This window comes from Anas acuta, chromosome 6 (genome assembly GCF_963932015.1).
Source record: "Anas acuta chromosome 6, bAnaAcu1.1, whole genome shotgun sequence".
Classification (NCBI taxonomy): domain Eukaryota; kingdom Metazoa; phylum Chordata; class Aves; order Anseriformes; family Anatidae; genus Anas; species Anas acuta.
Window position 1 is genome coordinate 17,726,018 of NC_088984.1, and position 26,720 is coordinate 17,752,737.

The following is a 26,720-nucleotide window of genomic DNA, read 5'->3' on the forward strand; positions in this document are numbered from 1 at the left end:
GAACAGTACCAAAGTTAGTAAAGGTTATTTATTACACTCATTTATTGAAAAAAAATACATACCTCAATGGCTATAGCCAGTTTAACAATCCTGTGAAGCTAACACACAAAAGGTTAATTGTCATTGTCCTTCTTGGACATTAAGATAATCAATTTAAAGTCAACTTGAGGGCTTGATTTTTTTGAGATTTCTTTTAATGGAAACAGTCTGTAAAAATTAGCTTACAGGTAAAGGTAGGAGAGAAAGCACTCTGTCATGAAAACACAGAAGCTACAGTGACTCACAAATTACCTCATGTAATCTGTTCTCTTTACATGGTTTCTTTTTTAAGACACTTTATCTTCATAAGGGTTGTAGCAGAAAGCAAAACAGAAAACAGTCACCACACCAAGTGTCAAGATGACTGTCTTATGTTCTATGCTTAAAGACAGGTCACCAACCACACTTTTGACAGCATTGCCACCCCACATTTAAATATACTGAGAGGGGAATTTGTTCCATGGATACACATCACTGCAATGTATTTGGTCTTATTTGTCTTAGAGTGCCACTGCAAATCTGAGTGCGTACAGCATGACTTTGTCCTTCTCCCTTGGGTCTTTTCTCCTCTTCAAGGCAGTGTCTTCATGCTCAGGAGCTTTCACAGTGTTTAGGATGCAGCACTCTCTATAACACTCTATAATCAGTAGTCAGAGAAGAGACAAAAAACACATTTATTTTCATTCTGAGTCCTCAGTCTTCATCACTTGAAGGACAATGAGCTGCATAGTCAAAACTGGGGAACCTGATGGGCAGTTCTACCCATTTCTTAAAAATTTCCTTTGTTGCTTTCTTGTCTTCAAAAACAACCACAAAATTTCTAATCTTTAGACAAGGCAGGTCAAGACCTCGGTGAACCATCATATTTCCCCAAGCCTGCAAGTATAAGGAAATCAGAAAAACAGTCATGTCATTAGACAAAAATAAAGACAGACACCAGCAATATAGAAGTATGAAAAGAAGTCATTCCTCACTTGTCCACAATCTTTACATATAATTTCCACATTTGTCTGGTAATCAGCATGTTTATCTTGAAGTGTCTTATTTTCTCTTGTATGGTAAAGATGTCTGAAAAACAGAAAACGTGAGTCAGAATACATTGGTTACTGGCTACAAATGGCCCTAAATGCAAAGTGACTACCATTGCTGAAGTCAGATATGAAACCTAGAAGGCAGTAACCTCTGTTGTGCACATTCAGGAGCCAGAGAAAATGCAAGGTCCTATTTCATGCTCCTAAGTAACGTTGAAATGTAACTATACTTCATGTTTTCTTTTGTAACATTTTAGGAGGTGCATCCTCCCTCATTAGCAGCAGCAGGCTTTCAGTTATAGAGTTACAGTAAGGGATAGCTTTTTTTTGTTGTTTTTGTTTTTCTGAAGTGCCACTGAGCTGTCAAAGACAATGTCTGAAAGTTAGAGGTTTTATTTTACTCCCTGTAGTCCAACTTTACCCCTTCACAGCATCATTTCATTCTGTCTCTCCAGAGATGCAGAATATATACACATTCTTATATTATTTAATTTAGGGAGTTCTTGATTTCGTGAGTTACTATCATTATATCAGCCTGTGCTGAGAGGTTATAATAATTATTACCTTATAGTTTCAATTATAACTGTACTTCGACTGATAGCATTATGTTGATGAGACAATTTCACAGTAGAAGCAGTCTAATGTTTAGGTCTGCAGCTAAATTTTCATTTTTTCAACATATGAGTACTAATTTCTCATTAAACTCTTCAAAACTTCTTCATTAAAATTACAAATTATACCAGTGATGTGTCACAATGAAAGAACTTTGGAGGGCCTGTAACTTGGTAGGATGGTGTCTGCTACATAACTGGAGCAGACTGATTTGCATGTACATGCATAACAAAGCATGACTAACTTGTAGTGTACAATACCAATTACAAAGTTACTGTAGTAAACTGAAGTTGAATTAAAACATTTTCTTGGCCTCTTAATTTCCATTATGACTGGGAAAAGAAAGTCACCTCTTTCAGCACTAAAAAGTTAAACAGTTTAATGGAGGTAAATGTTTAACAAACTAGATGGCATGGTATCTCTTGCAATGAAGATTCGAAAAAGCAAGAACACTGGGAGAAATAAAGGAAGTGTGTGACCAGTACGAACATTCTCCGCATGTAGAGCTGTCAATCACAGATGATTAATAAGTTGTTGATGAGTCACTGGTCATGGCTCACACTTTTATCCAGGGTCTGTTACTGGTGTAACAGTGTAAATGTGAGACTCTGCACTGGATAACTGGTATTCAGCTTCAGTTCTTGTTTCTCTGTGGAATACACACCACGTTATATAACAAGTGACCTAGTTAATATTACCACAGGAACTATATCTTTTTCTGAAGTTTCACACCCTGGTCACCTTGAAATAAGGGGAAGAACCAACATTTCCTTCAAATTCATTAACTGTAAACTCAAGAGAATTTATGACTTGAAAATATTGGAAAAATATTTATTTATTTATTTATTTTTTACTTACTGGGCCTATAGGGTTACAAGTCTTGCTGAAAAGAAATTCTGTTTCTGCTTGAAAGAGACAAAGTAGTTCATAAACACTTACTGGAAATCTTTTTTCACGCTGACATGATGCATGTTTTCAATAACTTGTATATCTTCTCCTGAACATATCAGCTTGTGGCAATTCTTGCATAGGAATGTTATTAGTGAAGGGTTTTTCTTATATGTTTTACGCTGATCTCTTTTTGCCTTCATTTGTTTTTCCATTATACTCTGCAACTGGAAGCTCTCAATCTAGAAACATAACAATTAGAGCACTGTAATATTCTAGTGGAATGACTGTAGCAGACTAATAAATGTAAACATTTATTTCCATAAATTCCAGAGCCTTACAAATAAAACTTATTCTGAAAACTTAAAATTATACTTTCATAAAAAAAATATCTTTCTGCCTAATAAGGTGTGACTTCTAAAGGAAAAAAGATACTGTGAAAAAGCAATTGCCTTTCTCTTTATTTTACTAAGTACACTAATCAAATTTTTAGTCAAATTTCCCAACTTGTGTGTTTCTCTGCTTTCCTACAAAAAAGCAGACTTCTCCAAAGGTCCAGAAACATAGATTATAAAACAAGTATTGGCAGAAGGATTCAAGGCCATATTAGCTAATACTATTTTGTATTTCTACCCTTAAGTAGATTTCAGGTAGAAAGTATTCGTTACAGTATGCATCAGACTTCTTCAAATGGAAAGTGTAGAGCTGCAGTAGATACCTTATGTAAATATTCTTCCTGCGGCATCCTCTGGACACGCTGAATGGCCTTATACATCATTTTCTCACGGTAAATATTTACGTCTTCACGTTCAACAGCTCCTGAGCCACTCGAAGCCACAAGTGCATAGGTGCTCTCATCAGCTCGAGCTCGACCACGGGCCTACGATTTGCAAAGAATATAACATTAACAGCGTAAAGTTCCCTAAAACACCAAGCAACACTTGTTCCTATTTTTGTAACAGAAGACATGTACAAGTCTTACTACAGAGGGACCCCACGGAGCAATTTTTTTTTCACTTAGGCAGATAAAGAATTAGTATTAACAACATTCTCTTTCTGCATTAACATTAAAGATACCTGTGAGATAGTATTCAGGAGATTTGTGATTAGCATAACATTTTGTGAAGCAGAAACTTTATTTTGTCACCAAAAAATTAAGCATGCATTTAAATATCTCAAATGTGCTTACAAAGTAACTGAGAACATGAACAAAACTGGTATTATGATATGCAGTTATATTTTTTTTTTAGCTCTCAAGAGTACAAATGTCTTTAAATTTACATATTGCCTTTATTATAGAAACTATCCTCTCTTTTTTTTTTTTTTTTCTTTTTTCCTTTAGGGAATGTGTGCATTGTCTAGTGTTTGTAAAGTGATAAATATATTGCTGATTGATCATAGGCTGGAAACACGTGTGGGGAGGTTGCAAGTAAGATAAAAGTCCATCATCATACACAAGTACAGAAAGTCAATTTCAACCAGGCCTCTGATCATACAAGAATACCTTTTCTATACCAGGCATAAGACAGTTTACTGGTTGTGTAGAACTTTAAATGGATTTCACACTGCACCACAGGGATGCAAATTTTATATAACACGCACTTCATATAGCAGGAGGCTGGTACCTGGAAATGAACTTTGTTGCAATAACATTTTCTTTTAGTCTGCAAATATTCCAAAAGTATTACCAAAGCCCAGGAATATGATTCACCATTTGCATATTCCAAACAGAAAACAACTTTAAAAAATAAGTTAGGTATGCAGTAAACTCTTACCTGCAACATAGCAATTTCATTAGTGACAAGGCCATAGCGAATAACAATGTTGCACTCTTTGATGTCCAGGCCTTCTTCAGCTACAGTAGTAGCAATAAGTAAATTTACACTTCCACCTCGGAATTTATCAATGACTTCCCTTTGCTCATTCTGTAAATTAAAAAACATTGGTCCATTAACTTTCAGTATTAGTTTCTGACAGAAGTTTCTTGTAATGAAGAGAATTAAGAAATCATAACCCAATCATTCCAGAATGGAGTGCCAAACTTCAGTCACTTCAACCACTGCATTTAACACCTTTCAAGATGACAAATAAGGAGTTTCTTCTGAACACACTATGCGTTCAGCATTTGTGAGGGAGTTGGGGGCAGTTTTAAATGTAACTGAACTTGGACCTTTTTACCTGATGATTCCATTTCATAGACACTAGGAGTTTTGATAATACAATTCTTTGCTCTATAAAGTTATTTAAGTAGTTACCCAGACATTATGGATATCTACTACTTCAGTATTTTCATCTTTAAGTACAGCCTTCAGTACTTTCAAGTCAAGTTCCCAAGTACTTAAATTTCCTCAAAATAATGTATTTTTTTTAATCTGCGGAGCACCAAAAACCACGGAGATGATGTACATAAAAAATAAATCATCCAAAACATGCAATTTTGAATTAGATGAACATTTCAAAGACACTTTATCAGTAGCAGAGGGACAGAAGCTTCCTAAATACTGCATTCAGTTTCAAAATATAGAGGCTATTGCTTTGTTTGTGCAATATGGTACAGTGATTAAAGAACGTTTTTTTTTTTTTTTCAGAAAACAAGCTTACTTTGTACAGAACAATTCCTATACATTTTTTTGAAACTGAAAGGAACTGCAGTAAATAGACTCTGCCCAGCAAAAAGTAACACCATTATTGTTTAAATACTGAAGTGGCAATTTTACAGGGTGTAAAAAGCAGAACAGAGCATTTAGTATACTGAAGCACTTTATTTTGAAAATATTAAATTTGAATGTATAAATAAATTGTCAGAGAGATGTTGTGTATGAAGTGAACACATTGATATGAGAAGAAGTGTTGAGTTATCAATCAGAGTTTTCATGGTTTTGGCAAATTCTCTTTCAATGACTGTGTCAGTATGAAGCATGCATATAAATTGGAATAAATTGATTAAATGATGATATCAGGAAAAGACATTCATCCTTAGCATTGTAATTCAGTTTATCTTTCAATTTGTCCAGTAAACTATAATTTGAATCAATGTTGTCTAAGTAAGTGTGACCTTATTTAACTATCATACTTTCCTACTGCCATTTTGTTCACTTTTTTTTCTTCCTATATCTCACTACAACTTGTGTCCCTTTTTGACTGCATATTCCTCTAGGAAACTTTTTTCCTGTTACTCTTGCTGTCATGGAATACAAGCACCAATAAAAGTTGCATCTTGTGGAAATACAATTAAAATACTGTTATTCACCTAAGCTACACTTTATGATTGTAAGATGCTGGCACATTTGAAAGTAGAACTCTGGGCTCCAAACTTCAGTCCTTTGTTCTAGTACTAAACCAAACTGTTTTCTCAAAATAAGTACAGGATTTTAACACCATATTGAATAGTTCTGTACCTGAGTCATGGGTTTAGTTTCACTGTTGTGTCCAGCACCAATAAGATAATGAGCCTTAATCCCCACTTCTTCAAATTTTGGGTTATCCTTAATCCACTGGAATAAGGCAAAGGCACTTTGCCGAGTCTTTGTGAAAATAATTCCTCTAGGTTCTTTAGTCTTTGTGAACTCCTCCATTAAAGTGTTTCGCAACTTTACCAGTTTCTCATTTTCATATTCTGGCTTTCTAGCCAACTCTTTTAGCTGTTTCTTTTTTGCTTTAAAAATAGAAAATGTAAGTTAAAAAACAGTACTATGTAAAATAAAAGCTCTAGGAAAAAAAAACAACAAACAAAACAACAACAAAAAAAAGAGAAAAACAAAGAGCAGCTTTCTGTATAGAGGTTGAATGGTTCAATGAATGACTCTCTTACACAGGCATCATTGACCAGGGAGGATTTCTCACACGTTTGTTTTTTTTTTTTAATTTACATTTTTAATATTTAAAAACTTATGTCATGGACAGATGATTACAAAAAGACAACACTAATACTTTAAGAAAGGAATGGGGGAAGCTTGTGTGTTATTACAGCCATATTTTACAGCCACTTTAATATCAATTTCCTGTGCAGGTTATCGTGTGAATAATCCACCTTGTCCAGTGCAGTGTAGTCAGTTTATCCAAAACCAGTACTCTGCATTTGCAGTAGCTTTCTGACTACAGTCTCATTCATATTTTAGAATGTAATCGCACATAAAGCTACATACTCATAAAGCTACACATATCTACAAAGTAGATATATGTAACAAACACCTATAGTTTTCTCATGTATTTAAACCTACACTAAGAGCTTCAGTAACTTTACCTCCCAAAGATAAACCCCATTCTTAAAAGTTGGAAACAAATTCCTTAGATTTCCTTCTACTACTCCTGGCACAATCAGTGATATAACTGGAACAGATTGGACTATAATTTCCTTTTGGCTATCAGTTTCTCTGAACTTCATTTACATATGGAAATGAAATCATTCTAGAAAACTAAGTTTAATTTTTAATTAGTTTAACTTTTTAGTTCTCAGCAGCAATTCAATACTGAAATTCTAAGGCAGTGGGCACAAAGACAAGTATGGATGGTGAGTAAAAAACACAATGACATTACCACATTAATTTGTCTAAAAGTTTTTTTTTTTTTTTTTTTTTTAACATTTCCCAAATTTCTTAATGGTGGCATTCTAAATTTGTAGTTCATGAAGTTAGATTTTACTACAGTATGAATCCCATTTTGTTTTGCACCACCCAGGAGCCAACCTGTCTACCTCTTTCTCATTGTGAAGGCAGTAAGGGGAAAAAAGAGGCAGAAAATATTATTGTGTAAAGTACTGCATTAATCCTAGTTCCAAGGCGAATGATCAGAAAAAAAGGCAACTACGGTTGGTCTCTGCAATTTAACCAGCTGTTTAATTCTCTCAGTAGCTGCTCTTTACCTGGAACTTACTCAGGATCATTACTCCCATCTCTTAGTATGCAGTCAATGCATAATAAGTATGCATACTTAGTATGAGAGGTCTGGTTAAAAAAGGGACATTGCACGTTACTTTGGTGTTCCATTTGCTAAACTTTTGGTCCCTCAATAGTATCTAATGGAATATACATTCTGTCTGCCTGTCAGAATGTCCTCAGGGTCACTTCATTCTAGAACAGCAGAGAACAATTTTTACTTAGTATTGGAAAAAAGGAAGTGTCCTTAGGCTAAAATCAAAGAGCATCTACTGCATGTTGGGACATGATCACACTGTGACATTGTTTAATGCATAATAAACAATACAGCAATCTCTACAAAGTAAAAATTAATGAGCCCATGCAAATTATACCATTAGGTTCTATGGATTTTAAATATTAAAATTCACCATGTATTTCAAGCTTACCATGAAATAAATCTAGTAGAAATTCATCTGTTTCATCCTGTTTTGATACTGCTGGTTCATCATCATCACTTCCTACTGTTTTCTTGCTTTTTTCCTCCTTATAAAAGTTATTTAGGTGATTGTATGCATCGACCATTCGGATAGTGTCATTAATTTGCAAAGCATCATTATATTTCTTCAAGTGTTCTGCACAGACACGTTCCTTGCGTTTTTCTTCCTTTGCAGCTGAAAGTCAGCAAAACAAACAAAAACATGTCTGCATATAAAATAAAACAAAACAAGAAACAGACAAATTCAAAGTCAAGATATTTTCCCTATACAGTTACCTTTTTTCTCTTCTCTAATCACCCACTGTTCATATGGCTGAGATCCAAACTCAGATTTTGGATAGAGTTTGCAATACTTTTGAATATCTGTCATGATCTCAATAATTCTTTCTCTGAATGGATCCTAGAAAGAAAAGGATTACTAAAGTAGGTAAGCATCTTCAAGCAAAAAAAAAAAAAAACTGGACCGAACTCTTCTGGCTTAAACTACACTAGTTTAAGCTACTACAGCATTAGTCAAAAGTTCTTGACACCATACAACATTCTTTCAAAGGGAAATTAAACTTTAATACCAATTTGTTTGACAAAACATACCTTTCTTTTGTCATCTGCAATCACGGTCTTCTTAAATGGCTCCTTCACCTGATTTTTCAGTTGGGAGGCATGTTCTTCAACAGTCATGATTCTACGTGCATCAAGATTGGCACAGATCTGTAAGAAAATCAGGGGTTGCAGATTGGGGTGAAAAATAGGTACATTGAAAAGGAAAATATACCATCAATACTTTAGAAGAGAAAATTTTGGAGCACAAAACAAATAAATAAAAAGAATGGTGAAACTAAATAAAAAAAAATATATGTTAGTGACTAATTCTGAAAGTAAAAGCTTGTCACAAAATAAGAAAATAATTTGAAATGATCTTTCTTGGAAGAGAAATAGATGGAGAAAATTTCAAAACTAACTGCACAACTAAAATGGACTTTTCTGCTTTTGATCTCTCCTGAGAAGATAATATGCACATTTCTGTCAGTGAATATGAAGTAATAAGGGGGAACTTTAAATTTATTATGAGCAGATGAAAAAAAAAAGTCTGGCAAGCAACCTTTATGATGTCTGCAGCAGTAGTTATCTATTTGAGCTTGTATATTTGGATTACATTTCTTTACATAGAACCACCATCTTATCATTAAGATTTCACAGATAATGAAAAGGAATTCTCTGTTTTTTCCACTGCTAGGAAGTTTTTGTCCCAAAATACCTCATAACCATATCTACTTCAATAGAGCATAACAACTTCTTGTACGCCTCACATATTCATTTCACATTCTGTTTCTCACAAAATCACAGAATGGTTGAGGTTGGACAGGACCTCTGGATATCATCTAATCCAGCCTCCCTGCTCACGATGTGTCTGCTATTCTTGTGCAAATCTTACTAAATAGGAGGTTTCGCTGCAGTCCTGTGTTAAATTCTCCTTTTGTATCAGTAATAATATCCATTGAATTTTAAGTAAAATAGTTTCTTTATAGTCACAGATGTTTTAAATACAGAATTTAACCAATTATCTCCAGTCAGGCATATATGCAACCACACATACTACTCCCTTCTCTATCGGTAACTAGCTGCTGTAAACACATTTGCCCGCTACCTGTATCTAACAGGTACATTGTTTAAATATTCAACTTCATTTTTCACTTTCCTGAATCCACATGGAAGCCCAGCTTAGTTGCTCTAGAAATACAGACATAAAATACTGTGATCTCTCTAGGACTTAAAATACACAGTAAATTCTAATCCAGCAACATAAAGAGAAGATTTTTATTAATTAAAAACATCACTATTTTCTGGATTTCTTGCCTTTGATCTTGGATTGTTTTGTTTTCAAGTGAGGCAATCTTTTTACTTCCCTATTTATGTAAGCAACCTTTATCTGTACAGCAATGTCCATTAATTAGTAGTGGGACAATTTGCTGAATGGCTCTGAGCTGAATTTCCATATACAAAAGAAAAGAATCAGATGATATAATTGAAGCCTTACACTATAAAGATTTACTTTAACAAGACACTGTTCCTTTAGTGATTTGCAAATATAGGGGCTATTTACTTTTAGAATATGTTCTTCAGCTTTTTGGTTGGAATTTGCACCTCCTACTCCAGGTGATGCTGTAAGTCCCAGAATCTGAGGCTGTGGAATCAATGGTTTGTTTTCTTTCGCCAGTTTTCTGTTCTTCATCTTTTCTTTTATGTAACGTCGCATTATATTGTTGTAGACACCTTCCTTTTGAGTGTGATGACACTCGTCAATAATGATGAGTGAAAAATCTTAAAAAGAAAAAAAAAGAAGAAAAAATAATTATGATTAATTTTCTTTCAAAGGTAGAACTGTGTGAGTAAATCTTTGTACAGGTAAGCACAGTGCTGAAAAGATCCAGTTTGTTTGTTTGAGTCCTAACGCATTAGAAAATTTACAGAACTGGAGGAAGGGGTGGATGGGAGCTGTATATATTTAATGAACTTTGGAATTTTTGCTGCACTCCTGATGTATCAAGTAGTTTTTATGTAACGTAGAAAGCTTTTCTATTCTTGCAAAAACAATCTGATGGTATAAAGAATTTTGGACATGTATTTTTAATAACCAGTATAGCAGATAGTAACCACTAGTAGGAACATATTATAGTTCTACACTATCTATGCTATCTTTTATAAGCATATCCGTAAATGCATTGATAAACTACATACATATCATTTGTCTATGTGAACATATGTAACATATTAGAAGTCTTTCAGACACTCTAGAAAGTCCTGTGCTGATCAAAATATGCTTCAATTTTATAGCAACACAGAGATTGTCCCCCTGTTTCTGCCCAATTAAAAGACTTACATTACTCTGTGGATGTGTCATTGGGAAAAACAAACAGATGGAGAGAGCACTACTGATCATCTCGCTTTTGTAGTTGAGGAAACTGTTGAAGATTCAGACTCTGATTTTGTGGTTTTTAGTTAGACCAAATTTACATGAAACAGGTAGAGTACAATATGATAAAGAAAAGTATTTTTTCTTTGTTTTAAATCTTTCACAAACACAAAGAACATCTACATGTTTACATATGCAGATACTGAAATATATTTTAAGGTTCTTATTTCAAAGACTCATAAACTCTTTCTCTAGCAGCAGAACTGGTTTATGGAGTTCCCACCCTTCATCTAACTAGCTAGTAACTCTATGTTGAACTCCCTACAAAACTGTGGCAATGTCTGTAAAGCAGATGACTGAAATGATTTGGGTTAAACTCATTTTTTAATTTAATTTTTAATCAGGCAATTTTCATGCCCTTGTTTACACATTGGTGTGCTAACACTGCTGCATCGCTACAAATGATTTTTGTGTCAACCAGCAGCAAAAGTTGGAAACTAACAGAGAGTTAGAATAGTCTGAATGGGCCCTTCTGCTGGGGAAAATATCATGTAATATCTTTTCAGGTCTTTGAAGAACCTGAAGAAAGGTGGAAAGTGAACAGGGGAAATTTTATTTAGATATTAAGCCAAAGAGTACCACTAAGAAAGCAAACTATTGCTCCATGTCACTGGGGAAATGTGACTGTTTTCACACAAGTGGTCTAGGAAGCTATTTTCGACTGGAGTTGTGTGGTTTCAAACCAAATTTTCTGTTTATTTCTAACATTTCTACATTATATATATAGATCATATGTATTATAACTTTCTATGAAGGAAACTTTGCAAGGTGTGAAACCTCATGACACAAGCTTGGGACTCAGCCCAATTAGGCCAGCAGTTTCTGTAGAAGCATTTAGGCACCTCTATATGGTATTCTCAAATAATTCAGATTTGGGAAGGTTTACTGACTTAGTGGAGGTGTAAATTACATAAATACAACAAAATCTTTAGAACTCTACCTAAGATAACGAAAAGGTATTCTGTGGGAGGGGAGGTAATTCTGGGATACTCGAGTGGCTTTATTAGGAGTTGGTTTGGATCAAGCAAGTACTCCAATCAGCACTAGGCACTGACAGACACCATGCTTCCCTGTTGTCTCTGTAACACTCAGACAAATTCTTGTTTTACCTTAATTCCCTTATTTTGAACATTGTAGCTCTCCCATCAGCTATCTCCTATCCCATCTAGAATAGAGTTGACTGCATGCATATAGAGGGAGAAGTCAACTTTCACAGAGGAGGGTCACTGCAGCCCAAATCCTGGAGCTGCAGTCATGTTTTGTTCCATCACTGGCAGATAATACAATTTCCTTTCTGATCTTCAAATAGTATCTCCCACTTTAGATTTCTGGGCTAACAATATAATTCATCTCATCTTCTACTTTTTGTGCTCTGCAACTTCCTGTATCTGTTGTAGGAGACCATTGTAGCTGCCTATCTATATGTAGTTAGAAGTAATCCTATCTCCATGTGTTAGCAAAATGGTAAAATTTTAAAGATTACAGCTTTTATAACAGATTGGCTTCTATCCCATACTTCATTGTATTTCTCAAACTACTTACTGCATTTGAGTTTTTAATATTTTTTCTACTTCTATTCATGGCTTCTACGTGATATAATTCAATGTTCTACCAAGCCTGTAAGCTGAAATCAGTATCATTGTATTTGCACAAGGTTGTGCTTGAGCTACATAAAATGGGATGCACAACAGGTGCACTGCAAAAGTCTAACTTGGCTTCAAAAAATTGCAAGCACATTAAGATCTGGTTTTGACTCTCAGAGTACAGCTTGCATTTTTAAAAACAGTCAAATGAACTACATTAACTACTGAGTTTGGCACATTTTTAATCTGCAGTTTTCCAGAACTTTTGACCTTCTGTAAAAATTTCAGAATGAAAATCTTGCCTGATAAGCGGACACCTTCTTCATCTTCTTCAGTTGCATTTAACAGTGAATTCTCAAGAATCTGTGCTGTACTGATGATCACATCATATCTTCTGACAACTTCAGGAAATGAGATTTTCAGCTGAGAATCACCACTTAAACCAATAACCTGATACCAACGTTTCAGGAATGGATTAAACTCTTTTCGTAAATGCTGTTCCACTAGCGGTACCTGAAAAAACGTTTCCAAATAATTTATACCAGAACATACATAGGATTATAAGGATTATAAATATATACCTATTTGCCAGAGGTGTTGATAGGTGAATATACACTCTGTGCAAAACATACTTTTTTTTTAAAAAAAGTAAACAAACCCTTATTCACTACACAATAGGACCTGAAAAAAAAAGGAAAAGCAAACACTAAAAATCCACAAAGCAATCCCCTCTCATTCTCATCAACATTGTTCTCTGTCCATTGAAGTATTTATATGTCTGTACTTCTTTTCATTCCACAGGTCTTTTCCCAAAATGTTCATAACATTTTCCCAAAATGTTCATAAAAACATTTTCCCAAAACGTTTATTAAAAAAAAAAAGTTCCTAAGAAAAACTTTTTGCCCTAAGAACTTTGGCTTAACTGTGTCTTGGAAAGAACAATGAATGCTCTGGCTCTTTGACTAAGCTTATAACATACTAACAATTTTATTCTCATAGGAGAATAGGGATATCTTTTAATCTTTCAATAAAATTCTTAAATGTATTTACACACTTTAATATTACCATAGAAAAACTTTGGTTTAGGTTATATGCTCTGAATTTAACAGTAAAAATTGCAGGTCTTATCAGAAAATCTGACAGAATATTACCTAACTATTTTGAGACTCATTAGGTGGCCTTCATTACCAGATCCAAACACAGAATGTGAAAAATATATTTTTAAATGTTATTTCATTTTTAATAATCCTAACAAGAAATAAAAAACTTTTTCCGATAATGTAGTTAATTGGCTACATGCAAATACTCACATGTGCTGCATTAAATTAAAATCACTCATGTTTTCAGCAATATAATGGAGATGACAGTCTATAGTTGTGTGCCTTTAAACATACCTACATCTGGAGAAGCTGAAAAATGTATTTACATTCATTTCACAAGTTCTTTACTAACATGTGGTTTGCAAAACACTATTTTTTTTTTAAATGTACCAACATACCTTATTAACAAGTACTATAACTTTTCCAGGTTCTGATGCTCTTTTTTTCTTATCCAAATGATCTTTGGTAATGTAAACAGCCACTCTGGTTTTACCACTGCCTGTAGGGAGACATATTATAATATTCTCCCCATTCAGTGCTGGCTTTGCAACTTCCATCTGGTAGTCTCTCAGGATCAGATCTGGTTCAGGTGAAGCTCTGCTCTCCATTTCATCTTCATCTAAGGGTGCAAAGAAATATAAATATCAAACAGGAAGCATTTATCAGAATATTAAACAAGTGACAAATGGAAAATATAAATTTATTATGAGATACATCTGCTGAATAAAGAGAAACATGGCGTGTTAGCATAGGAAATGCTGTTCTGTGGACCTGTGCTTATACCCAGTTGCCTAACAGGGTAGGTGGAATAAGCCACAATATGACTTCATTCATCTATGTTAATATGATTATTATTATGTATGAATTCAAATGATACAATTCAGTAGCACTGAGAACAACAAAAGTTGTGTTCAGAGCTGTAGTATGCATAATCTAGACAATCTTATGTGATGCTCTCTTTCATCGGTACTGAAATTTATTTGCTTGCATGTGAGCTACCTTTTTGAATACTTCCCAGAGGAAGAAAAAAAAGAAAAAGATGGAGCCATAGAAAAAGAAAAAGAGATAGGGACTACTTAAAAATAGATGAAGGGAGTTATAAAGTATAAAGATCAAATAGATAAGAAAATTCAATCACCCATACAAGACAGAGCTAGCTGCAGAATGTTACCACCTATTCAATGCAAATTGTGGTGCCTCCAGACTGACTCATACATAATGCAGTCTGAGCTGTTCACTAAAAGGCCATGTGCATTTGCCACCTAAAGGCCAAAACCTTCCATCTATCATGTAAAATGCAATGGCAGAAAGTTCATATTTACTTCTCACAGATAAAACAAACAACATTCAAAAGTTAAAAGGGATGTCACAATTTCAGGCAGTGAGAAAAGCATGTCAGCTCTCTGAGTTTATACATATTTAGGAAGTCAGAAATTATCTATATGAATGTAAGAAGTATTTACATTAGTGGGGTTCTGCGCCTTTTTTTTTCTACAGATATGTTTGTTTATCCTGAACTATTAATTACCCTGAACTTGTACTGTTGTCAGCGAATAAGAGGCAGAAATCCTACTAGGCTAAAAATGAGGAAAAAAACCCTCTAGTTTTATTTCCTGATGATATTAAACGAAGAATCATGGGGCTTTTATTATCACTGATACATCATATGAAAAATAAGTGTATTTTTCTAGTAAACCTTATTCCATTAAATAAAATTAAACTAACAAAAAGTAATGAAGCTTGATAAAATACTGCTGATGGAAACACCCGAATACCATTCCTAAGTGTTTTTTGCTTGTTTTGCCTTTTAGCGTGAGTGCAGCACTATCTGGAACACAGGGAAATTTACACCAGAGAGTACTTGCTCTTACTTATCTGACTTCTACTACTCTCTTTTGAGGAAGAACACTGTTTGCTTTCTGGTTGACTAAATACAATAGTTCAATCATATTGAAACTAGCACTTTATCACCCATCTGTTTAGTTAAATTTCAGTATCTTAACATCCTCAACTAACCATCCATGCCTAAAAAATATTTAACTTATCTCTCTCCTAGCTTCCTCGGCTCCTGGTAAGATAAAGGCTAATACAGGAATCTTTCCACAGGATATGATTCCATTAAAGAATTTTCATCATGCACAGTAAAACTTTAGGGAGGTTGTCTGCCTTCATACAAGGCTCATAAACTGCTGCTCTGTGCTAAAAGAAACATGATAATTATTCTTCTATTATTCTAATTCCAACATTTTTCTTAAATGTAAAATGATCCTTGCATTGAAAAGGGCAACTAAATCCATAGGACTCTTTGCTTTAAAATCAAACTCCTATTAGTGCATTAAGATCTATCCAGACATCTAATACAACAGCCTTACTGCAAAAATTCAAATTATAAAATCCAAAAATATCACCAATTCCATCTGTATCTCCACTATTTTTCTCATATTTGCTCTCACTGAGTTTAAGCATTAATGTTTTTAAAAACTTTTCAACTATTTTTAAAGCTCAAATGTAAACAGAACATGTAATAAATAACAAGAAAAAAAAATCTGTTCTGCATTCTTCACGTAACTGTAGTGATTTATTTTTTTCTGCTGGACTACTGGACATAGCCAATGTTCAACTAAATGTGAGATTTTTCAGGAATATTAAAGGCTCAGGCCATATATTTATGTATGTGCTACCACACACCAGTAGCCTGTATCATCCTGCCCAACGGATATAGTGTGTCTGCTCACAAAATGGAGAAGTTTCTGTGCCCTGACATTTCATGTGACACAGTGAGGAAAAAGTCCAGTGTGACTGATGTGTCACCTCAGCACAGAAGTGCTAAGTATATTCCTCAGAGTTAACAATACATAGAATAAAACCCTATCTGTAGGGTAGCAATTTAGATTTGAGGGGTAGCAATTTAGATTTGAGATATCCTGAATCTTCTGTGCACTTGTAAAATACAGGATTTTTAGTTTTAAAAAGGTTGAAACTATTCTAAAGCATTTTCAGTAAACACTTTGTAGGCTTAAGACATATTACAACTTTACTTGACTTTACTGATCTAATACTAGTCTCTTTAGGCAGAGCTGGCTTGTAAAGTAACCCAGATTTTTCTTAGTCCTTGCACAAGATATAGGCACAGAGCAAACTATATACATGCTAGTTTCTAGAAGTCAATGGATTCTTGAATTCAGTGTAGGGCAAACAATATCTGTTCACCACGGAAGACAGCTGCAAATTCTTTCTGCCTGAGGTTAAAAAATAAATAAATAAAAGTGGAGTGTCTTTTACAACAGCAGTGTTTAATTGGTTTCAGAGTTTATACATAGCAAGTTCACATCTGTCTGAAAAGTGTTATCTAAACACAATCTAATATTTAGTTTAATGCTACACTTCATTTAGAACTTGCAAGTATTCTTAAATGTGAGATTTGCAAAGGTCTTTGGATATTAATCTCCATTGATTAGGTTACTTTTGCAAACAGTGCTATTAAATTCTTTAGGTCCAAAGTAGATCCTCATTATGGTTCTGCAAGTATGCAGGAAATGGTGCTCCTCAACTTCTGATGCCTCTAAAACCTTTCCAATTTAATCCCTCTTATCTCCCCAGTACAGGGTCCAGACACAATTTAGCTTCTTCATCAGAGCAAAAGAAGCACAAAAATGTGGCATTATTATGAGTATCTGTACAGATAACTTCACTGGATGACTTCCAGAAGTTCATTCCAGTCTGTGTGATTGTATTCTGCATCACTGACCATTTCTATGATGGCAATGTTTCGAGACCTATTCAGAGGATCCCAGTAAATCTGCTCCTTTGGGGCTTGAAGTTAAGTCCAGACCCATAAAAATGGCATCTGTTTACCAACAAAATAAGAGGAAGTTTGGTATATAAATACTGTTGTTGGAGTTCACAGTAAACGTTTTCCATTTATTTTTGGTTTAGCATAGTCATAGAGGGCTTACCCTCCAGAGTTTATTTTGCAGTTACTCAATAAGAGAAGGGAAACATACCTGAATTACTGGTTGTACTGCTCTGTCCCAGGTTTTCATTCATGTTACTGACACTTCTATCTTCTGTAGCGACATCTGATTCTAAATGAAAAAACAGAAACAAATGTAGTATAGTATATTTGCTATACAAATATAAATAGCCAGTGTATCATTTACTCTCTCCCTTAGTTGTCAAAATGGGCTAGACAAATGTCTGGCAGGGATGGCTGAAAAATAATTTCCTTTCCTACGGAAGAAAAGATGGATAAGATGACGGGGTTCATAATTTAGTGCAGTCAGGCATCTATTTTCTGTTTGCTTAGAAGTAAGGGTCCACACAGGACCACATGCATGATCACCTCTAGTCCTGTGTTCCTTTTCAGAAGGGAAAAAAAGAAAGAAAAACATGTTTGACAACTGGACACAAAATAAATCTTCCAAACTGATTGCAAGTAAAAGCAGAGACCGACAATTCTGTTACACTCAATAGAAAACTTGGACGCTGGTACAGAAATCTGGCAAGTTTCCTGCAGATATTCTAATGTTAAGATCTCCCTCTGCTGGGCAATCAATATATTGCACTGATTTTTATTTTTATTTTTTTTAAGCCACAAGTGTAATTTATACAGATTTACCAAAACACGGTAATTCTAACATCTGAAGAGATACACAGAGTTCTTCTAGAGAAATCTTCTGCAAACAGACTCATCCTCCACTGTTTGTCAGCTTGCCTGCAGCACTCTGTAACTGAGCTCATAGTGTCCGTGAGAAACAGTCAGAATAATAACAGTGACATACACGTAATTATCTCATAGAACTTGTGTTCAGTTTTTCCTTATCTATTTTACTTATTGTCCCCAACAAATAATTGGTACAGCAAAACCGATGCTGTGAGAGATTAGAACTAACAGGGAAGTCTTAGATCATTACTCCTAAAGTACATTACAAAATCTTGTAATCTTGAAGTGAGGTAGAAGTTTCACCTTGTCTGCATTCAGTAAAAATGCGAAGTTTTGACTTCCCTTTTATGCAAGCTTTGGTCTCCTCGAAAGGTGAATGACTAAGTGAAACTAAACAGCTATTTCATGAAAAAAGCATAATATAGACAACTGAAATGAAGCTACCTTAGCCACCTTAGTAGTCCAGTATTTGGTTAAGTCTTATTTTCCAGTTTACCTGACATAACCATTAAAGAAGAGGCAAATATCTGTCTTGCTGTCCTCAGGTTTCTTTCTTTATTGCTTACAAACCTCAAAATCAAATTCAGCTATGAATCTCCACCACACTTTAAGCACATAAATTAAAAGGCTAGTTTCCCAGAAATCAATGTAATCAAAATAAAGGCACTTAAAAAATGCATATTCACAGCAGGACCCTGATCTAAATAAATATTCCCTACTATTATTATATAATAGCATGTATTTAATATCACACAAAAGACAGTATTGCCCTGAAAATAGAAGAAAACATCACCAGTTATAAACCATATTCAAAGATCTCTGACAAAATATTAAGTAGCTTTAGTAAGAATTCAATTTCTGAAAGTGACACTGCTATTGCTCACTTTCTAGTAATCCATGCAATTAGGAAAGAAAAGATGGAATTATGGTCTTCCTTCAAAAATGACCTACTAGAAGATGTGTATGTAACAGAGAGTATGTATTAACAAAGTATTTTATACTCAGTTATCCAAGTTACAATCTGCAGCATGCATTACAACAGAAAACATCAGTGGTAAAATGAAATGTGCAATACTCATCTTCCAAATTAAAGTTGAATAGCATAATATTCTCCTGTTTTGATTGTATTAATCTTCTTGAATTATTTTAAAAGCAAAAAAATTAATCATTTCCAAAACAATGGAGATAAAAGGGCTGATATTCTAACAGCTGTCACTGTCACTTTATGTCACTTTGCACTAACAAATAAGTATAAAGACAATGGAATGCAATGAAGAACATCGAAATATGCATTTTTTTTTTTTGTTTATAGTCTTTCTTTCCTGTCATGTGATTGGAAACTGGTCAAAACTGTCCTACTTTCAAATTAATGGTTGTTTTTTCCACTCTGAAGCATTAAGGGGCACACTTTGTAAGACATTACTGAAACTTCCACTTAAAAAATCAGTCATCACCTTATAGTATCACCATCAGTTATCACCTCATAGTAACCACAAGTTAGTCAGATTTTCATGGAACTTTCATTGTGAACTGGAACCAACAGGGGGCAAAACACTCTTGGAATCATGGCTTTGAGCATGATGATAAGGATGGAAACAAAACACATTGGCTTCTTTTTCTATCTGTATTTTTCCTACGATATAATTATTCATTCCAATCTACTTCATTTTATTAAACAGATCTTGAAAAACACAGCTGCTATTTATTTGAAGTGCTTTCTATACAGTTAAGAGAAACCTCAATTCAAGTGCTCCAACTCTGACCTTGCAAACTTTAGTGTTGTATTCTGTGGATGCAGCGTCTTATCTGTATTCTTGTACAGGCAGTTTTCTTTCTAGTTTTCTCTCAGACTAAATTGTGTATTTCTACTCTACCTTTATGACCCTATGGCTCTGTACTGGGTCTGGCTGTGATGGAGCTTCTTTCCAGCATACTTTCTTCTCCTCCTCTTCATCTGAGGAGTGAGAGAGTGGTTGTGGTAGAGTTTAGCTGCCCAGCAAGGTAAAACCACCACGGGCTCTCTTACCTTCTCCCTGACTCACTATGTCTTATCTACTGCAATAAAAGGGTCAGGGGAGTCTTCAGATCCAATGCAAAATGCAGGAATATCAAGTGATTTGAAAACAATTCTTCCTCCTTGAAATTTGTCCTCAGTATATGGAGGAATGGTGGGAGTGTACTGCAAAACTGACAGATCAAAGTGCAAATTAGGTGGGTTTCTAGCCTACACGGAAGTAGAATCTGGGGTCCAGTTGTACTTTTACCTGCCTGGTCTAAAAATAGTCAGGTAAGATCACACTAACAGCAGTGAAAACCTATCCAGAACAAGGCTACAATTAAGAGCCTAACTTGCCCTGAAACAACCCTAAGAGTAAGGATAACTTAGTCGGACTCATTCTGAATCATCAATAAATATTTGGCACCTCTGTTTTATAAGGCAAAATTATGTTCTAATGCAGGAAAACTAAGCTTATATTTCTGCTGCAGTCAATAATCCACTAATTGCTATAAATCATTGTAATATGCTGTTAAGATCACGCTAAATGAAAAATAAGCTACTACTGTTACACACTGAACGGCCACAGTTTTCAGAGCCAAATTTTTCTTGACATATTCATGTTTGATGAAAAAAAGAGCAACTTTAGTTGTCTTACTCCTTTGTCTGAGTAAGCTCACTAAAATCATTTCAGGCACGATTCATCTCAATTGCAACTATTGTTTGAGCTGCATCTGAACTTGTAACAGATACAAATGGTTCCTTAATCATACAGCATATGTTTGAATCATCAGTTCCTGGCTATATCTGGGAATTGCTGCTGGTAGTTGCTATTGCTCATGATCAACTCCACAGGCACATTTTAAAAAGTGAATCCATACGAACATGCCATAACAATTTCTTGGCAATGTCCTTCTAAGCCGTTCTGCACTGTGCTAGCAAATAGGTTTCTGAACTAGCTTGGTGTAGTTACTTTAGGTGAAGCTTTTTCATACCTTTCAGATTAATTAGTTCAAATATGACAACAGTTTTTTTTGAGAGCAACTCCTTTGAAGTGAAGTAAGCAAATTTAAAGATCTGTCCCCTAAGTTGGTACTACAGTTAACTGATAGGAAGAAGTAGAATTTACTGCTTCCAAGAAATCAAGATTTACTTTTTTCATTAATTCCCTTCACATTGAACGTAGCATATGTTCCCGAATATTTGAGCAAGATGGGAACTAATAAACTGAGAATATTCTCTTAGTTACTTCCAGTTACTAAAGTTGAACTGGTACCAGAACACAATACCAATTAGTGGACGTACCCAAAACTACAGAATTCTTTTCAACAGATGTTTCCAATACACCATTTTCACTGACAGAACCACCATTCAGATTTTCTTGCTGTTTCAAATCCTTCACTACAGAATGTCCTGGTTGGCTTGCAGCTTCTGTTTCGTTGTTTGTACTGTTCTTCACCCCGTTTCCTTTATTCTCTTTTCCTATAAAGTAACAAAAGAAATAACATGGCACTATAAAAAAAAATATTCTTTTACTGTGTAGCACAGAAACCAAAGAATTAGTCTGTATTCAATATGCTTGTCACATCAGCACATCAGCATGACATATGGTCTTGACAAACAGTAGTTTTGAATTCTGATGCTTTCATAAATATTTATTTAAAAAGTTATTGATCATAAATCTCTTCTGAATTCTGTAAGTTTTGTAAGGTCATTAACAGATGTACCTTAAAAGAAGACTTCAAAACCTTCTCATAAAACTGAAAACCTGTGAGAACTTTCCCCAAATGTCTTCCTGCCTTCCGTTTCTTTGTCTTATTCCAAACACAAAAATGATTTCTCTCTGACTTCATAGAATCACAGAATATCCTGAGTTGGAAGGGACTCACAATGATCATTGAGGCCACCTCTTAACTCTACACAGGACCACCCAAAACTCAGACCATGTGTCTGAGATCTTTGTACAAATGCTTCTTGAACTCTGGCAGGCTCAGTGCTGTGACCACTGCCCTGGGGAGCCTGTCCCAGTGTCCAACAACCCTCTGGGTGCAGAACCTTTCCCTAACATCCAGCCTCACCCTCCCCTGTCCCAGCTCCGTATCATTCCCTCAGGCCCTGTCACTGTCCCCAGAGAGCAGAGCTCAGCGCCTGCCCCTCTGTTCCCGCTCCCCTCGTGAGGGAGCTGCAGGCTGCCATGAGGCCTCCCCTCAGCCTCCTCTTCTCTGGGCTGAACAAACCAAGGGACCTCAGCTGCTCCTCATATGTCTTGTCCTTTAGACCCTTCACCATCTTGTAGCCCTCCTTTTAGTAATTAGTGCATGTACTATGCATTTATTATTTTTTTACCTGATAGCAAAGTAACGAAGACAAGAATTTAAGCCTGACAAATGTGTAACAGAAAATGAAACTCAGGACCACAGTAGTTGCTGATCTATTCCCACCATCTGACTCACTTAAAAAATTAATTCTCAAATATCTTATACAACCTATGCTGACTGCAATATAAAATTGGGGGTTGGGGTCTCCTTTTTTCCATATTTTAGCATGGAGGGTGATAATTTTACAATATCATAATCACTGTACAGGAATAGAAAGTGGTAACCAAAAACCTCAACCTCCTACTTTCATTTCTGTAAATAATGTTTACTAGTTTATTCTACTACTTCCAGTAAATGTTATGCAATATATCTTAAGTCCTATCAATGTGTTATCCCCAAGGAGATATGCTCCAGTCTACTTTAAAATACCAAATGTATTTGTAAACCATGCTATAAAAGAAACATTAATCTTTGTGGTGAAAGAAGAATCCAGAAAAGGCTTGTTTTATTTGTTCAAAGTAATCTTCTATTTATTATTAATGATTATACAAATATCATATTGAAAACCAATGGGTTACAAAAGGTAAGTATTCAGTTTAATTACAATTTTGGTCATACTGTTTTAAGTTTGAAATTGCTTAATAAGGATTTCTAGTGTTTAAGAATCTATCAGGTTAGCTGTTAAATAACTTCATTCTGAAATCCTCAGACAACTGAAAGCATTTGTCTTTTCACTATTTGTCTATAGTGAGATCAATATGGCTGGAACCCTGCACTGTTTCCAAAGAAACAGCTCAAAAAGAGATGTTAAAAAAAAACACACATTATTATGGTGTAATGAGATGATTACCTCCTGTATTTCCACTTAAATCATCTGCAAGGTCTTCATGTTGTGTTTCACGCAGAGCAACCAAGAAAGGAGAGAACCAATCCTTTTTCTGCACTATTCTACTCAATAGCTCTCTTGCACCATCTCTGTTCCCACGAGTTTGAGTAACAGCACTGATCTGGTAAAAATAAAAAAAAACAACTTTGAGACAGAATTTTGGAACAGTTTAGGGAAGTTAGCAAGAATAGTGTAACTACAAAAGTATTTCCCTGTCATCACTAAAACATAGGAACAAACATATATGGTGGACCTGACAAGAATTTTACTCACCAGCAGAGTTTTACTGCATTTTTGTCCAACATCATATAGTTTCTGGTAGTATACATAAAACAAGAGATCTGAGATTTAATTGGAGAGACTGGTGGTACTGGAAATGGTTATAATAACAACCATTATATAATAATCTTTTTTAAGGAACAATAATTGGTGTTCACATTGGTTTAGGAACTAAACCAATTGCTTCTCCTTGCTTAAGGAGAAATAATGCCCTACAGCATATTAGAGCTCACACTTCATCTATAGCATGACCTCATATTTAGAATTGAACATTTCCCTTCTTAAACACTGGCTTCAACTTCCCAGTTCTCACTTAAAGATATGATATAAGCACAATACAATAATACAAGATACAATACCCTGTTGAAAGTGACTACTGCCCTCAAAGAAGCTATAGAAAAGTGTTCCAAGGATGTCATGAGCAGAAGTGGGCAGGTGTTCACAACAAAGAAAAGCACTGTTTCAAAAGTGATTAAGGAGGTATTGGGGAGGCATTGGGGAGGCAAGGACAATCCCCAGACATGGACTGTATATCTCGAAACAAGACACTGGAACTCATGATAAGGAAGCGGCAGACGGACAGAGAAACAAATGTAAGGACTATAAATCTCAAAACTGGACATTGGAATTCATTATAAAGATACAACAAATGGAAGAATTAGCAACAACCAGCTCTCGCAATTAAGAAACGTGCCAATTCAGCAGATTCCTGACCAAAGGTGAAAAGTACACTGTGAGGAAGACTCAGGGTCTTCCTCCCAAAGACCCCTGCCCACGTCCCAAAGACCCCTGCCCACAGTTCTTGGGAGGCTCTACGCAGGCGCAAGGTGCCAAAAGGCTAATTAGCATGAGAAGCGAGGGAAGGCGGGGATAGGTAATGCATATGTATAGGTGCTTGTAGAATACTGATAGATTGATTGTATAAATTCAAGACTGCTTTCCGCTTTGGGTATGCACGATAGGTGGAGAGATCCCCCGTGCATCCAGCGCTGCAATAAAGAATATACCACTTAAAGGAATTTCGGCTTCGATCTTTGAATCAAAAGTACTGCTGCTTGAGACAGGTGTTCAGTCTTCAAGGGCAATTTCCTCAAGGCTCAAGAATCATCCATACTGATATGCAAGAAAATGGGTAGGCATAGCAGCCGGCTCAAGTTTTGCCAAACAGGGTGAAAACCCCCTCACTGAGGCTGAATACAAAAAGAAGGTGTGTGGGCAGTGGGAAGAGAGAAGAGTTAAACAAAGGTGGAATATAGCAGGACCACCCTGGGATGTCATTCATTAAGAAAGCCTAGGCCCTGTCAGAATTGAAACTGGCAAGGGTCTGAAGAGTAACACCTTAAGCTGAAATACAAGCAGCATAAAGATGACCAGGGAACATGTGCACCCATTAAGGAATGGAGCCAATAGCTTCCTAAAAGATTCCTGTCTCCACCTGCTGCATTACCATGCTTGGCTCCCCAGCTCTTGAGGTGCAGCTAGCCCTTGCTGCTTCCTGACAGTCACCAATCAGATGAATTGGTGACTTACATGACTCTCATTTAACTGACATGAGCATTGAAGCACCTAAACAGTTGATGCAAAGTTCAGAGTTCAAGTATGACATAATTCTACCGTTAGTTTGTGAGCTTTTTTCTTATTTCTACGCCAAATTTATCTCTCTCTCTCTCTATATATATATACATTTCTTCTTCTAGTACTGTTTCAGGATATCAGCTTTTTTACTTTTTTGGTTTCAAGTAAGTTTCACACTAGTCCAGGCAAGCCATTCTTGGCCCAATGGAGTAAACACTGGCAAATGTTTTCGTCAAAGCCATTACCCTTCACTTGCTCTTTCTTGTCAAATTGCTATTTCTGCTCAGCTTCATAGTCTGCTGCTGGGTGTGATATTCCTTAGTGAACCTAAGGCAAAAAATAAAGGTGAGGGAAGGTCTTGTTTTACTTCAAATGTTCCCTAGGACTTTATAGGCCGGCACAACTTTCTGGTATGGTTCATAGGCCAAAAGACACTTAATTATCTCCTGAGCCAGGTGTCTGTCAAAACGATAAGTCACAGTAAAGTTGGCCAGACTCCTTCCACTTACATACTGGTCTATTCTAACTCTCTGCTCAAGGTATTTACTGTCTGCCCCTGGTTGTTAGCTGGCATCCCATCTGCTAGCCAACCTCTTAAGTGTTTAGCAGCTTACCTGGAGTACCACCTGTCTTCTCCCCCAGGTTTGGGTACCACCCTTTAGCTTTTTACACTTACACGAGGCCACTTCTTGCTGTGGTGCCCCACAGCTCCTGGGGGTGGCCAGAGTCTGTGGGACTGCCTGGTGCCCAGCCTGACAGAACGGGCCACTTACCCGTTCCAAGTCCTCCTCCTGGAAAATGTTCATCTGCAGGCACATCTCGGCCACCTGCCTGGCCCGCATCTTATCCACCAAGGTGGCGTGGAGAAGCTGCACCAATTGCACACAGAGGTCGTGGTCAGCCTCCTCGGTGGGCGAGGGCAGCTGGCTGGAGTTCAAGTAGCGGGCAGCCAGGTCGCAGCCGCCGTACTCCAGCGCCTGCACGAACTCAGGAAACCAACCTGGGCCGCGGGGGCCGCGCTCCACGGCGCGCAGCAGCTCCTCGGCCCCCTCCACGTCGCCCCGCTGCTCCGCCGCCACCCGCACCTTCTCCCTATCCTCCCAGCTCAGCGAGGGCAGCCGGTCCAGCACCGGCATCACCCGGATGTATTGCTTCAGCCGCGGCCTGAAGCAGGAGATCATGTAGAGGAAGCACTCGTCTCGGCACTCCGTCGACATGGTCGCGCTGGCGGTGCCCGGGACAGGGTCGGGGGGATACTGCAGGGGCGGCCGGGGAGCGCTGCAGCCGAGGTCCGCCGGCAGCCCGCCCGCAGGTCGCCGCCCCGTAAGCCGGCTCCTTTCGAGCCCTTTCGGTTTCGTTTGCGGGCAGCTGCCGAGTGCGGCTGCCCAGCCCCTGGAGGGACGGGCACGGGGAAGTGTCACTCCCAA

General features: G+C 36.4%; 1 protein-coding gene across 1 annotated transcript; it reads right to left on the reverse strand.

Annotated features, from left to right (window-relative positions):
- Positions 1-18: 18 nt before the first annotated feature.
- IFIH1 (interferon induced with helicase C domain 1) lies at positions 19-26,720 on the reverse strand. Its single transcript, XM_068687701.1, has 16 exons — positions 26,067-26,720; positions 23,404-23,560; positions 21,541-21,717; positions 17,581-17,661; positions 13,975-14,195; positions 12,779-12,989; positions 10,024-10,241; positions 8,514-8,630; positions 8,199-8,322; positions 7,873-8,097; positions 5,969-6,225; positions 4,346-4,495; positions 3,289-3,450; positions 2,622-2,812; positions 1,014-1,107; positions 19-915 (listed from the first exon to the last, which is right to left on the reverse strand). Exons 1-16 carry the CDS (start codon positions 26,508-26,510, stop codon positions 733-735), a joined length of 3,012 nt encoding a protein of 1,003 aa, XP_068543802.1. The 5' UTR covers positions 26,511-26,720; the 3' UTR covers positions 19-732.

Excerpts from the sequence above, each read along its gene's own strand:
- IFIH1 (XM_068687701.1), bottom strand. The coding sequence starts at position 26,510 with ATGTCGACGGAGTGCCGAGACGAGTGCTTCCTCTACATGATCTCCTGC. Across the intron at positions 8,631-10,023 it reads CTGAAGAACATATTCTAAAA|ATCTGTGCCAATCTTGATGC; the intron begins GTAAATAGCCCC and ends ATTTTCTTACAG. Across the intron at positions 6,226-7,872 it reads TCTACTAGATTTATTTCATG|CAAAAAAGAAACAGCTAAAA; the intron begins GTAAGCTTGAAA and ends CTATTTTTAAAG.